This window comes from Entelurus aequoreus, linkage group LG27 (assembly GCF_033978785.1).
Source record: "Entelurus aequoreus isolate RoL-2023_Sb linkage group LG27, RoL_Eaeq_v1.1, whole genome shotgun sequence".
NCBI lineage: Eukaryota > Metazoa > Chordata > Actinopteri > Syngnathiformes > Syngnathidae > Entelurus > Entelurus aequoreus.
In genome coordinates, this window is record NC_084757.1 from 12,382,252 (window position 1) to 12,397,937 (window position 15,686).

The 15,686-nt window shown below is 32.2% G+C and overlaps 1 protein-coding gene across 1 annotated transcript in view; it reads left to right on the forward strand.

Annotated features, from left to right (window-relative positions):
* The window catches only part of LOC133644679 (cyanocobalamin reductase / alkylcobalamin dealkylase-like), a 45,355-nt gene that overhangs the window by 22,179 nt on the left and 7,490 nt on the right, over window positions 1-15,686 (forward strand). The window contains exon 6 of the mRNA XM_062039364.1: window positions 4,648-4,765. Coding sequence (XP_061895348.1) covers window positions 4,648-4,658 — 11 coding nt within the window. The 3' untranslated portion in view covers window positions 4,659-4,765. The remainder of the gene's footprint in view (window positions 1-4,647; window positions 4,766-15,686) is intronic.

A 15,686-nucleotide genomic window follows, 5' to 3' on the forward strand; every position in this document is an offset into this window, starting at 1 on the left:
GCAGTACTGTTTTTCCATTTACAGTAATATACACTAACTTTTAGGTGAAATTATTTTTTTTACATTTTAGTTTTAAAAAATCTACTAATAAAATGCCTTAAAACATGGTGTAATACTAGTATTCACTGTTAGACGCGGCCCTCTGGTGCTAAACGTAACTGCGATGTGGCCCTCAGCGAAAACAACTTTGACACCTCTGATATAAATAAACCCACTATACTACAACTATACTGCTATGAGAGCCAGCAGACTAGCGCACACTTTGGGCAATTATTTATACGCATTATTTGCTCTGTATTCAATGTAAAATACATAATCGGCACTACCCGTAATGCTTGGTTTATTGAAGAAAACTAATGTTTAGTATGCATCCATCCACTATTTTATTTACACTGTATAATATAACCAGGATTTCACAGCATTTAACATTATTTTTTCACAGTGAAATACTGTAAAAATGACAATACCCTTACATTTCACAGCAGTTAACTGTTATTTCACAATAAAATACTGTAACTAGGGATGTCCGATATTGGCTTTTTGCCGATATCCGATATGCCGATATTGTCCAACTCTTTAATTACCGATACCGATATCAACCGATACCGATATCAACCGATATATACAGTTGTGGAATTAACACATTATTATGCCTAATTTGGACAACCAGGTATGGTGAAGATAAGGTACTTTAAAAAAAAAATGAATCAAATAAAATAAGATAAATAAATTAAAAACATTTTCTTGAATAAAAAAGAAAGTAAAACAATATAAAAACAGTTACATAGAAACTAGTAATTAATGAAAATGTGTAAAATTAACTGTTAAAGGTTAGTATTATTAGTGGACCAGCAGCACGCACAATCATGCGTGCTTACGGACTGTATCCCTTGCAGACTGTATTGATATATATTGATATATAATGTAGGAACCAGAATATTAATAACAGAAAGAAACAACCCTTTTGTGTGAATGAGTGTGAATGAGTGTAAATGGGAGAGAGAGGTTTTTTGGGTTGGTGCACTAATTGTAAGTGTATCTTGTGTTTTTTATGTGGATTTAATAAAAAAAAACAAAAAAAACCCCCAAAAAACGATACTGATAATAAAAAAACCGATACAGATAATTTCCAATATTACATTTTAACGCATTTATCGGCCGATAATATCGGCAGACCGATATTATCGGACATCTCTAACTGTAACCATAGTCCTTTACAATGATGGGCAAGCTACTAGGAAAATATAGTATGCTAAGCTACTAGTTACTCTGGATTAAATGTAGCTAAACTACAGGTGAAGCTATCCCTATAGCAGACCTGGGCAAAATACGGCCCGCGGGCCGCATGCGGCCCATTAGGTTTTTCAATCCGGCCTGCTGGACGTTTTACATCATTTTTTTAGACACCAGAGTGGGCGGGGTTTGTTTTCAGAGCAGCCAGCCCGAAACGTGTGTGTCAGAAACAGATGCGGAAGCAGATTTTTACAACAAAGGTCTGCATGAAAGTGATAATATATCATATTGTAGGTGTTTATTACGCTTTGCATTCATATTTTGCTGTTTTTTTTACATTTTTGTTGTGTTTTGCCTGATTGTAAAAGATACACAACTATCGAGGAGCTGGTCTGAGAAGTAAAAGAGGAGCGATGTTCATATGTTCTTAATATTCAGTGTTTTATTGTTCATAGTTGATATTGTAAATCCCACTTTCTTTATTTTCATGTACATTTTGGATGTCCCATTCAGTAAAAAAACTTTTTTTGAGCTGGCCTGTCTTAACATTTTTAGAACTTTATCAGACATTGTTACTTTTGGTATTAGTGTTCCTGGAAAAAAAGGGACCCAAACATGGATACTGTACAGCACATTTTTACAGCTAAATGTGTAGTATCATTTATACACACATACACAGTGAAATATTTGCTCAGCTCTGCCCTACAGAATTGTAGCAAGCTACACGGCAAAAGTAGCTTGCTACTTCAACACGGCATGTACTGTATATAAATATATTTATTATCTTAATGTACAACTTTCCAACCAAACAAATAGGCAGAGATCAAATGCTCAAATTGATTGTTTATTATAATAAACACAAATTGGGAACATGCCCTCTGTCTGGCTTTTTCACATTTTAACATTTCTTTTAACTTAGAAAGTTGCGGTACTATGTACGAGGGAAACAAAACATTGGAAACAAATAAAATAAAAGGCAGTTAAATAATAATAATTATATTCAATAAACACCAAAATACTGTATATACTCTCTATTGGAAGGGGGACTTTTCATCACAGGATAAAATAGTGTTTCAGCAGAAACCACAGTGGCAAGATGACTATAACCTGCTGGCCAAAAGGAAAAGTACAAAACATTTATCTCACAAATCAGACATTGAAGGCCTACTGAAATGAATTTTTTTTATTTAAACGGGGATAGCAGATCTATTCTATGTGTCATACTTGATCATTTCGCGATATTGCCATATTTTTGCTGAAAGGATTTAGTATAGAACAACGACGATAAAGATCGCAACTTTTGGTATCTGATAAAAAAAAAAGGCTTGCCCCTACCGGAAGTAGCGTGACGTAGTCAGTTGAACATATACGCAAAGTTCCCTATTGTTTACAATGATGGCCGCATGAAGTGAGAGAGATTCGGACCGAGAAAGCGACAATTTCCCCATTAATTTGAGCGAGGATGAAAGATTTGTGGATGAGTAAAGTGTAAGTGAAGGACTAGTGGGGAGTTGAAGCTATTCAGATAGGGAAGATGCTGTGAGAGCCGGGGGTGACCTGATATTCAGCTGGGAATGACTACAACAGTAAATAAACACAAGACATATATATACTCTATTAGCCACAACACAACCAGGCTTATATTTAATATGCCAAAAAATAATCCTGCATAAAAACACCTCAGTGTTTGTTATGCTAGCTCCTAGCTCCTATGCTAGCTCCTAGCTCCTAGCTCCATATAAGCCGCCAATCCAATTCAAACACCTGCACAACACACACAATCACTCAGCCCAAAAGACCGTTCACCTAACCCAAGGTTCATAAAGCTTATATATTTAAACAAAGTAACGTACGTGACGCGCACGTACTGGCAAGCGATCAAATGTTTGGAAGCGCAGCTGCTACTCACGGTACCTGATATTCAGCTGGGAATGACTAAAACAGTAAATAAACACAAGACATATATATACTCTATTAGCCACAACACAACCAGGCTTATATTTAATATGCCACAAATTAATCCTGCATAAAAACACCTAGGTGTTTATGCTAGCTCCTAGCTCCTCTGCTAGCTCCTAGCTCCATAGAACACGCCAATACAATTCAAACACCTGATCAACACACACAATGACTCAGCCCAAAAGACCGTTCACCTAACCCAAGGTTCATAAAGCTTATATATTTAAACAAAGTTACGTACGTGACGCGCACGTACGGTGAAGCGATCAAATGGTTTGGAAGCCAAAGCTGCATACTCACGGTAGCACGTCTGCGTCTTTGTCATCCAAATCAAAGTAATCCTGGTAAGAGTCTGTGGTGTCCCAGTTCTCTACAGGCGTCTGTGTATCGAAGTCAAAAGTCCTCCTGGTTAGAGTCTCTGTTATCCGAGTTCTTCGATCTTGACTGCATCTTTCGGGAATGTAAACAATGAAACACCGGCTGTGTTGTGTTGGTGCTGACCTCCTTCGCAAAATACGTCCGCTTTGCACCGACAACTTTCTTCTTTGCTTGCTCAGCTTCTTTCTCCATAATGCAATGAACATAATTGCAACAGATTCACCAACACAGGTGTCCAGAATACATCCAGAATGAGATGAAAACAGCTATTTCGTATTGGCTTCAATGTGGAAGCCATACCCGTGTTCCCCGGGCTACGTCACGCGCATACGTCATCCTCAGAGGCGTTTCGAACCGGAAGTTTAGCGGCAAATTTAAAATTGCACTTTATAAGTTAACCAGGCCGTATTGGCATGTGTTGCAATGTTAAGATTTCATCATTGATATATAAACTATCAGACTGCGTGGTCGCTAGTAGTGGCTTTCAGTAGGCCTTTAAATTACATCTTTACATGAACAGGAATCAATAAAAGTCAACATTTTAGTGCCAGGACTTGAATCCTCTGTAACTTTTATACCAGTCTTAACTAAGCAGCATTGACACTTTCTCATCGCCTCCCTCCTCCTGAAATTGTTTGCTCGCACAGCCAAGTTAGCCAGAACAAAACAGAATGTTTATAAAATGTTAAAAATAATGCCAATAAAATAAAGGACTTGTAAATGGCCTATTGATGCACCCTAGCAGAAACATAGGTATTTAGACAAGGCAAGACCCTTACCTCATGTAGTTTCTGCCACTGCTACGGGTAATATGTTTTGATGTTGCTTCCTGGTTTTAAAGGTCATGACCCGCCTTATCTTGCCTCTGATTAGCCTACCGTATTGTTTTGCCCTAACCTTACCCAATTGTGACTCATCATCATGGATTTTCTCCATTTTTTTTTCAATATCATCATTGATTACTACTCACTGCAGATATTATGAGAGCCAACAAACATAACAAAGTATCACTTACTGTACAATGTCTGCTGTCACTCAAATGCCGATTGATAAAATCTTGTTTTATTCCCGTTTTAGATGAAGAATGACTCATAAACCTCACGAAGAAAAAGGAGGTGTGGCCATTTCCACATCTAGATTGGCTGTCCAAGTGTACCAACTTGTTGGGGTACGTCGTCATCCTTCTACTATCCAGGTGAGAGGCATGAGTTATGATTTAGAATAAACTTTTATGAGCAAGGAAACGTGAAAGCAGCTCATCAGTCGACTATGTCAACATTGGCACACGAGCTCGTGATCACGGCGCCGCTATAAATAGTTTGTCTGCGTTAGCTCTTATAATAACAATATCACTAATACTTGTTTAATATTCAAGTCACGACATGTAAATGGAGTATTGTTGGCACTTTTTGGATGTTTTTTATTTGGGTTGTATGGGTGAAATAGAGGACCTCCCAGTGGCTCCGCTGTAATCGGACTTTAATTTACGTTTATTTACGAGTTAGAATGCATTGAAAAAATACATGTCATTTCTTTCATAAAAATTGTGAAAGATTGGCAGAATTCCCCAAAAAGTGCAGTTCCCCTTTAAGCTACGTAGCATCGCTGCTTGTAGCTCGTTAACGAACGCCCACCACTAGTTCTCTGTAATATCACAACCGATTACTGTAAAGTCAAACTGATTTGTCTTTGAGGAGTTCGCCAACTATGTTGCACACTCTTGTATCGTAAGTGGGGGTATGCTGTTAAACCAAGACAGTAATTAACTGTAAAATTACAATTATGAAGTTACAGCATATTATTGTAATTTTATTAAAATGAACTAAAAAATTACTATTGTGAAGTTACTGCATATTATTGTAATTTTATTACAATTAACTCTAACATGACAATTGTGAAGTTACTGCATATTATTGTATTTTTTTGTCAAATTAACTCTAAAATGACAATTGTGATGTTACTGCATATTATTGTGATTTTATTAATATTAACTCCAAAATGGCAATTGTGAAGTTACTGCATATTATTGTAATTTTATTAAAATTAACTCTAAAATGCCAATTAGGAAGTTACTGCATATTATTGTAATTTTATTACAATTAACTCTAACATGACAATTGTGAGGTTACTGCATATTATTGTAATTTTATTACAATTAACTCTAAAATGGCAATTGTGAAGTTACTGCATATTATTGTAATTTTATTACAATTAACTCTAAAATGGCAATTATGAAGTTACAACATATTATTGTAATTTTATTACAATTAACTCTAAAATGGCAATTATGAAGTTACAACATATTATTGTAATTTTATTACAATTAACTCTAAAATGGCAATTATGAAGTTACTGCATATTATTGTAATATTATTACAACTAACTCTAAAATGGCAATTATGAAGTTACAGCATATTATTGTAATTGTATTACAATTAACTCTAAAATGGCAATTATGAAGTTACTGCATATTATTTTAATTGTTTTCAAATTAACTCTAACATGACAATTGTGAAGTTACTGCATATTATTGTAATTTTATTACAATGAACTCTAACATGACAATTGTGAAGTTACTGCATATTATTGTAATTTTATTACAATTAACTCTAAAATGGAAATTGTGAAGTTACTGCATATTATTGTAATTTTATTACAATTAACTCTAAAATGGCAATTATGAAGTTACAACATATTGTAATTTTATTACAATTAACTATAAAATGGCAATTATGAAGTTACAACATATTGTAATTTTATTACAATTAACTCTAAAATGGCAATTATGAAGTTACTGCATATTATTGTAATATTATTACAACTAACTCTAAAATGGCAATTATGAAGTTACAGCATATTATTGTAATTTTATTAAAATGAACTAAAAAATTACTATTGTGAAGTTACTGCATATTATTTTAATTTTATTACAATTAACTCTAACATGACAATTGTGAAGTTACTGCATATTATTGTATTTTTTTGTCAAATTAACTCTAAAATGACAATTGTGATGTTACTGCATATTATTGTGATTTTATTAATATTAACTATAAAATGGCAATTGTGAAGTTACTGCATATTATTGTAATTTTATTAAAATTAACTCTAAAATGCCAATTAGGAAGTTACTGCATATTGTTGTAATTGTTTTCAAATTAACTCTAACATGACAATTGTGAAGTTACTGCATATTATTGTAATTTTATTACAATTAACTCTAAAATGGCAATTGTGAAGTTACTGCATATTATTGTAATTTTATTACAATTAACTCTAAAATGGCAATTATGAAGTTACAACATATTATTGTAATTTTATTACAATTAACTCTAAAATGGCAATTATGAAGTTACAACATATTATTGTAATTTTATTACAATTAACTCTAAAATGGCAATTATGAAGTTACTGCATATTATTGTAATATTATTACAACTAACTCTAAAATGGCAATTATGAAGTTACAGCATATTATTGTAGTTGTATTACAATTAACTCTAAAATGGCAATTATGAAGTTACTGCATATTATTTTAATTGTTTTCAAATTAACTCTAACATGACAATTGTGAAGTTACTGCATGTTATTGTAATTTTATTACAATGAACTCTAACATGACAATTGTGAAGTTACTGCATATTATTGTAATTTTATTACAATTAACTCTAAAATGGCAATTGTGAAGTTACTGCATATTATTGTAATTTTATTACAATTAACTCTAAAATGGCAATTATGAAGTTACAACATATTGTAATTTTATTACAATTAACTATAAAATGGCAATTATGAAGTTACAACATATTATTGTAATTTTATTACAATTAACTCTAAAATGGCAATTATGAAGTTACTGCATATTATTGTAATATTATTACAACTAACTCTAAAATGGCAATTATGAAGTTACAGCATATTATTGTAATTTTATTAAAATGAACTAAAAAATTACTATTGTGAAGTTACTGCATATTATTGTAATTTTATTACAATTAACTCTAACATGACAATTGTGAAGTTACTGCATATTATTGTATTTTTTTGTCAAATTAACTCTAAAATGACAATTGTGATGTTACTGCATATTATTGTGATTGTATTAATATTAACTCTAAAATGGCAATTGTGAAGTTACTGCATATTATTGTAATTTTATTAAAATTAACTCTAAAATGCCAATTAGGAAGTTACTGCATATTGTTGTAATTGTTTTCAAATTAACTCTAACATGACAATTGTGAAGTTACTGCATATTATTGTAATTTTATTACAATTAACTCTAAAATGGCAATTGTGAAGTTACTGCATATTATTGTAATTTTATTACAATTAACTCTAAAATGGCAATTATGAAGTTACAACATATTATTGTAATTTTATTACAATTAACTCTAAAATGGCAATTATGAAGTTACAACATATTATTGTAATTTTATTACAATTAACTCTAAAATGGCAATTATGAAGTTACTGCATATTATTGTAATATTATTACAACTAACTCTAAAATGGCAATTATGAAGTTACAGCATATTATTGTAATTGTATTACAATTAACTCTAAAATGGCAATTATGAAGTTACTGCATATTATTTTAATTGTTTTCAAATTAACTCTAACATGACAATTGTGAAGTTACTGCATATTATTGTAATTTTGTTACAATGAACTCTAACATGACAATTGTGAAGTTACTGCATATTATTGTAATTTTATTACAATTAACTCTAAAATGGCAATTGTGAAGTTACTGCATATTATTGTAATTTTATTACAATTAACTCTAAAATGGCAATTATGAAGTTACAACATATTATTGTAATTTTATTACAATTATCTCTAAAATGGCAATTGTGAAGTTACTGCATATTATTGTAATTGTATTACAATTAACTCTAAAATGGCAATTATGAAGTTACTGCATATTATTTTAATTGTTTTCAAATTAACTAACATGACAATTGTGAAGTTACTGCATATTATTGTAATTTTATTACAATTAACTCTAAAATGGCAATTATGAAGTTACAACATGTTATTGTAATTTTATTACAATTAACTCTAAAATGGCAATTATGAAGTTACTGCATATTATTGTAATATTATTACAACTAACTCTAAAATGGCAATTATGAAGTTACAGCATATTATTGTAATTGTATTACAATTAACTCTAAAATGGCAATTATGAAGTTACTGCATATTATTTTAATTGTTTTCAAATTAACTAACATGACAATTGTGAAGTTACTGCATATTGTTGTAATTGTATTACAATTAACTCTAAAATGGCAATTGTGAAGTTACTGCATATTATTTTAATTGTTTTCAAATTAACTCTAACATGACAATTGGGAAGTTACTGCATATTATTGTAATTTTATTACAATTAACTCTAAAATGGCAATTATGAAGTTACAACATGTTATTGTAATTTTATTACAATTAACTCTAAAATGGCAATTATGAAGTTACTGCATATTATTGTAATATTATTACAACTAACTCTAAAATGGCAATTATGAAGTTACAGCATATTATTGTAATTGTATTACAATTAACTCTAAAATGGCAATTATGAAGTTACTGCATATTATTTTAATTGTTTTCAAATTAACTAACATGACAATTGTGAAGTTACTGCATATTATTGTAATTTTATTACAATTAACTCTAAAATGGCAATTATGAAGTTACAACGTGTTATTGTAATTTTATTACAATTAACTCTAAAATGGCAATTATGAAGTTACTGCATATTATTGTAATATTATTACAACTAACTCTAAAATGGCAATTATGAAGTTACAGCATATTATTGTAATTGTATTACAATTAACTCTAAAATGGCAATTATGAAGTTACTGCATATTATTTTAATTGTTTTCAAATTAACTAACATGACAATTGTGAAGTTACTGCATATTATTGTAATTGTATTACAATTAACTCTAAAATGGCAATTGTGAAGTTACTGCATATTATTTTAATTGTTTTCAAATTAACTCTAACATGACAATTGTGAAGTTACTGCATATTATTGTAATTTTATTACAATTAACTCTAAAATGGCAATTATGAAGTTACAACATATTATTGTAATTTTATTACAATTAACTCTAAAATGGCAATTATGAAGTTACTGCATATTATTGTAATATTATTACAATTAACTCTAAAATGGCAATTATGAAGTTACAGCATATTCTTGTAATTGTATTACAATTAACTCTAAAATGGCAATTATGAAGTTACTGCATATTTTTGTAATTGTATTACAATTAACTCTAAAATGGCAATTATGAACTTACTGCATATTATTTTAATTTCTTTTTAAATTAAATCTAAAATGACAATTGTGAAGTTACTGCATGTTATTGTAATTTTATTGAATTTAACTCCAAAATTACATTTGTGAAGTTACAGCATTTAGTTCTTATTGTAATTAACTTTAAAAGCTCAGCAATTACAGTACATTTCTTGAAAGACACAGTAAATTACAGTAATTGTTACTGTAAAAGTACTGCAATTATTGGCCAGTAATTTGCTGTGAATTTCCAATGAAAATGTTGATACGACATACAGTGTGGGTAGACTGCGGTCCACACAAGGCCATAAAGTCCAAACTTTGGGAAGTGGAACCATCGAAGTCAAATCCCCCATAAGTACAATAAATTGGAGTTAAACCCCTCATAATGCAAACCTTGCAAGAACTCAGTTTAGTTAGCATCTACAGCAGCATTTCTTAACCATAGGGCAGCGAGCGCCCCTTTGAGGGCCGCCCAAAAATATCTGTTTCTCAGCTGTGGAGCGTGACTCAGTTGTAATACACTTTTTCACCACTTGTGGCAGTAATGACCACCTCAAACAAGCAAGTCTGGAGCTAAAGTCATGATGAAGTTTCTTAAGCGCAATAATTATGACTTTTCATTTGCACTTTAATTCTATGGACAATTTACTTAAACATATTCATTATTAATATAGTTTATTTATTTTAACACAATAATTGAACATTTATTTTTCAATCAGTTATTTACAGTGTTGGGTTAGTTACTGAAAACCAGTAACTAGTTACAATTACTAGATACTTTATTTCAAAAGTAACTCAGTTACTAACTCAGTTACTTACACCAAAAAGTAATGCGTTACTCTGAAAAGTAACTATTTAGTAACTTCTTTTCCCCCCCCCTTTTTTAAGGCTCCCATTAATGCCCTTTTAGCCTTCATTTCAGTACTGTTATTGCACTGGAGAATAATACAATCTGTTGATCAACTTGACATGCATTTGCATCACTGAACTCAGAAAGCAATGTGGTCTACATACAACACACAAACAATGTGGTCTACATACAACACACAAAGACAAAGATATGTTTCAAAGGGCCAATTTATTTCAGGCCAGAAAAAATTGACAAAACTATTTTAAATAGCTGCAACATAATGGCACTTTAACTTTAACTCTAAGTAGATAGAATCTTTGATCCAAGACACAACTTACATTGAACTAAAATGTTATTTTCTTTGTGCTCGACAAAAGAAAAGTATTGAGAATGTCTCCATGTTAAAAAACTCGACTTCTGGCTTCGCCATGATGTCTTGTTAGTTGTTATGAGAGTAGCGTATGTGTGTGTGTGTGTGTGTGGCCCTTTAAGATATGACAGCATGAGAGGTGAGTGACGTCAGTGAGTGAGTGGGCGAGAGAGGTGAGGGAGCGGCGACAGTGAGTGCGTGTAGGTGCTCTAGCTTGGTGGATGGCTGCGTGCAATAAAGTCACAAAGTTGCAACAAACCGCCGGGCTCGTCATTCACCCTCAGCTGTAAAGACCCTCTTCCGGGTAAAGTGAAGGTTGTTAGATCCGAAGTACGGCTCTGGAGGAACGTCTCCCCTGTGGGGAGGCGTGCTTTCTGTGGGTGGGGGAAAGCACGCCTCTTCTTTTCCACCGGAACGCTCCAGTAAAACACACTCAGATCTTCAGTTTCTAGCCGATACTACATACAAATAACGTAAAATAACGCAGTAACGCATCATGCAGTAACGGTAACTGAGTTACTGTATATAAAAAAATAACGCGTTAGATTACTAGTTACCGCCGAAACTAACGGCGTTACAGTAACGCGTTACTCCCAACACTGGTTATTTATGAGTCCCTTCTTATGCAGTATATTTGGTTAGTACTAATTTTTACATTCAGCCTGACCTAAGCCTAAGGTGTTAAATAAATGATAATTTTTGTGATTAACACATGGTTTTTATATAGTTTGATAAGGTTGTAAACCTTAAGTAGGTTAGCTACAATTATTGAATTTGATTCAAATCAAGAGTAGATTACTAATTCAGTGTCAATATTTAAGTGGGCCCTTGCCCACTCTGTATGGAAACGCAGAGGTCAAAAAGGTTAAGAATCCCTAATCTTTAGAATAACTCCACCAGCGTGTTTTTCCTTTTTGTGGTCTTTTTGTGTACAAAAAGTGTGATACTGGACGGTGGGATGGGTAGTTACTATTCTACTTTTATTATTTAAGTAAATAAATAACAAACATTTTTTTGAGGGGGGGGGGGGCAAAAAAAAGTGTTTTTTCAGTGCCTGTATTATTTCCCTATCAAATGAATAAATAAATATTATTAAAAAAAAAAAAAAAAGTGTGATGCTAACCATAGAACAGGAAGTGCAACATAGCAAAGCAATACAACGTATAGAATATCCCCTGTTATACCCCTATTATATGCGACGCAGCACTTTTATTTTGAAATTGTAACAACTTGGAAGTCAAACAAGTTTGTATTGTGACGGACCCGTCAGCCAACCTAATTGTTTATTCATAACTGAGTCTATCCCAGCTCTTAGGAAATGACTAAAACTGTAATATTATGACAAATTCTTTACTTTAGCAAATGTATCACCGTTCTGTATTAAGTGTAAAACACATTTCGTCTCCTCATTCATGCACCGACAATGAAGTCGTGCCCCTCATCTTATTATTGCTAACCCTCTCCTTGCCTCACGCCGTTATACTCCATTCTCTGAAAAGCAAGGCGCACATTCGCCCGATAACCATCTCATCGCCCGCCCGCACGCACGCAACTCGCCTCCCATGGCCGCCATTAGTGAGCAGCATGGCTCGCAGCAGCAGTGACGGATCAAGCGATGCTGATTGTTCATGACGCTGGCAGTTAGCTGTGTGTGGGTGTGTGTGTTTTTGTGTGTGTGTGTATACTGGTGATATTTTGTAAGTCCGGGGAGTGTTTTGGCGCTGATACGGAAATAGGATTAGGTGTGTTCTTGCAGCAACATTCACCTGGCAGCCCTGTGGTAAAGACAAACAAACACGTGAATAAATAATCCCATCAAAGAGCAGACAGGGGGGGATTTGCTCCAAACTAAGGTTACTCTTGCATAAGCCAGCCTTCTAGACGAGCACCTCCTTGAGAACGTGATCTACCCGCCCGAAAACGGAGACGCGCCCGTAAGAAATAACGGCGAAACGTCCACGCCCAAACTCCCACTGTTATGACTTTTGGCATCACAGTAGCTTACTTTGTGGTTTTCTGGCGAAAGTATGCTTGGATAAAAAACATTTTTTTTGCTTTTGAATTGACCGTAAATGGAATTAACATTCAGATTTTCATGTCAAGTAAGATTTTTATGTGTCTGACCTCACAGCAAAAAGGTCACAGATTTTGAACATGCTTTTTAGTCCCAGTAGTATATCTTTATATTTACTATTTATCTAAGTTTGTGTATATTATATCCATCACATTATTCATTGTTTTTTACATGAAATGTTTTATATGTATCAATGTATACATATTTTAGTCGTAATAATTATTTGTTTTTATTTATTAAATATATAATTTAACTAAAAAAAAATATATATATATATATATACAGTATATATATATATATATATATATATATATATATATATATATATATATATATATATATATATATATATATATATATATATATATATATATATATATACATACACTACCGTTCAAAAGTTTGGGGTCACATTGAAATGTCCTTATTTTTTAAGGAAAAGCACTGTACTTTTCAATGAAGATAACTTTAATCTAGTCTTAACTTTAAAGAAATACACTCTATATATTGCTAATGTGGTAAATGACTATTCTAGCTGCAAATGTCTGGTTTTTGGTGCAATATCTACATAGGTTTATAGAGACCCATTTCCAGCAACTATCACTCCAGTGTTCTAATGGTACAATGTGTTTGCTCATTGGCTCAGAAGGCTAATTGATGATTAGAAAACCCTTGTGCAATCATGTTCACACATCTGAAAACAGTTTAGCTCGTTACAGAAGCTACAAAACTGACCTTCCTTTGAGCAGATTGAGTTTCTGGAGCATCACATTTGTGGGGTCAATTAAACGCTCAAAATGGCCAGAAAAAGAGAACTTTCATCTGAAACTCGACAGTCTATTCTTGTTCTTAGAAATGAAGGCTATTCCACAAAATAGTTTGGGTGACCCCAAACTTTTGAACGGTAGTATATATATATATATATATATATATATATATATATATATATATATATATATATATATATATATATATATATATATATATATATATATATATATATATATATATATATATTTATTTTATTTTTTTAGTTAAATTATATATGTATGTGTATATATGTATATATATATATATATATATATATATATATATATATATACACACATACATATATACACATACATATATATATATATATATATATATATATATATATATATATATATATATATATATATATATATATATATATATATATATATACACACACACACATATATATATATACACACACACATATATATATAAATGGTAAATGGTAAATCGGTTGTACTTGTATAACGCTTTTCCACCTTTTTTTTTTTTTTTTTAAGGAACTCAAAGCGCTATGACACTATTTCCACATTCACCCATTCACACACTGATGGCGGGAGCTGCCATGCAAGGCGCTAACCAGGACCCATCCGGAGCAAGGGTGACTAGGATGGTAGAAGGTGGGGATTGAACCAACTTCGTCACGCCGTCCGTGTATGTGTGTGTGTATATATATATATATATATATATATATATATATATGTGTGTGTGTGTATATATATATATATATATATATATATATATATATATATATATATATATATATATATATATATATATATATATATATATATATATATATATATATATATATATATATATATATATATATACACACATACAGTCGTGGTCAAAAGTTTACATACACTTGTAAAGAACATAATGTCTTGGCTGTCTTGAGTTTCCAATAATTTCTACAACTTTTATTTTTTTGTGATAGAGTGATTGGAACACATACTTATTGGTCACAAAAAACATTCATGAAGTTTGGTTCTTTTATGAATTTATTATGGGTCTACTGAAAATGTGACCAAATCTGCTGGGTCAAAAGTATACATACAGCAATGTTCATATTTGCTTACATGTCCCTTGGCAAGTTTCACTGCAATAAGGCGCTTTTGGTAGCCATCCACAAGCTTCTGGTTGAATTCACCACTCCTCTTGACAAAACTGGTGCAGTTCAGCTAAATTTGTTGGTTTTCTGACATGGACTTGTTTCTTCAGCATTGTCCACACGTTTAAGTCAGGACTTTGGGAAGGCCATTCTAAAACCTTAATTCTAGCCTGGTTTAGCCATTCCTTTACCACTTTTGACATGTGTTTGGGGTCATTGTCCTGTTGGAACATCCAACTGCGCCCAAGACCCAACCTCCGGGCTGATGATTTTAGGTTGTCCTGAAGAATTTGGAGGTAATCCTCCTTTTTCATTGTCCCATTTACTCTCTGTAAAGCACCAGTTCCATTGGCAGCAAAACAGGCCCAGAGCATAATACTACCACCACCATGCTTGACGGTAGGAACGGTGTTCCTGGGATTAAAGGCCTCGCCTTTTCTCCTCCAAACATATTGCTGGGTATTGTGGCCAAACAGCTCAATTTTTGTTTCATCTGACATCACATGGACAACGACAAGACCTTCTGGAGGAAAGTTCTGTGGTACGTTCGTTAGGCACTATTTGCATGGATGTATGTAG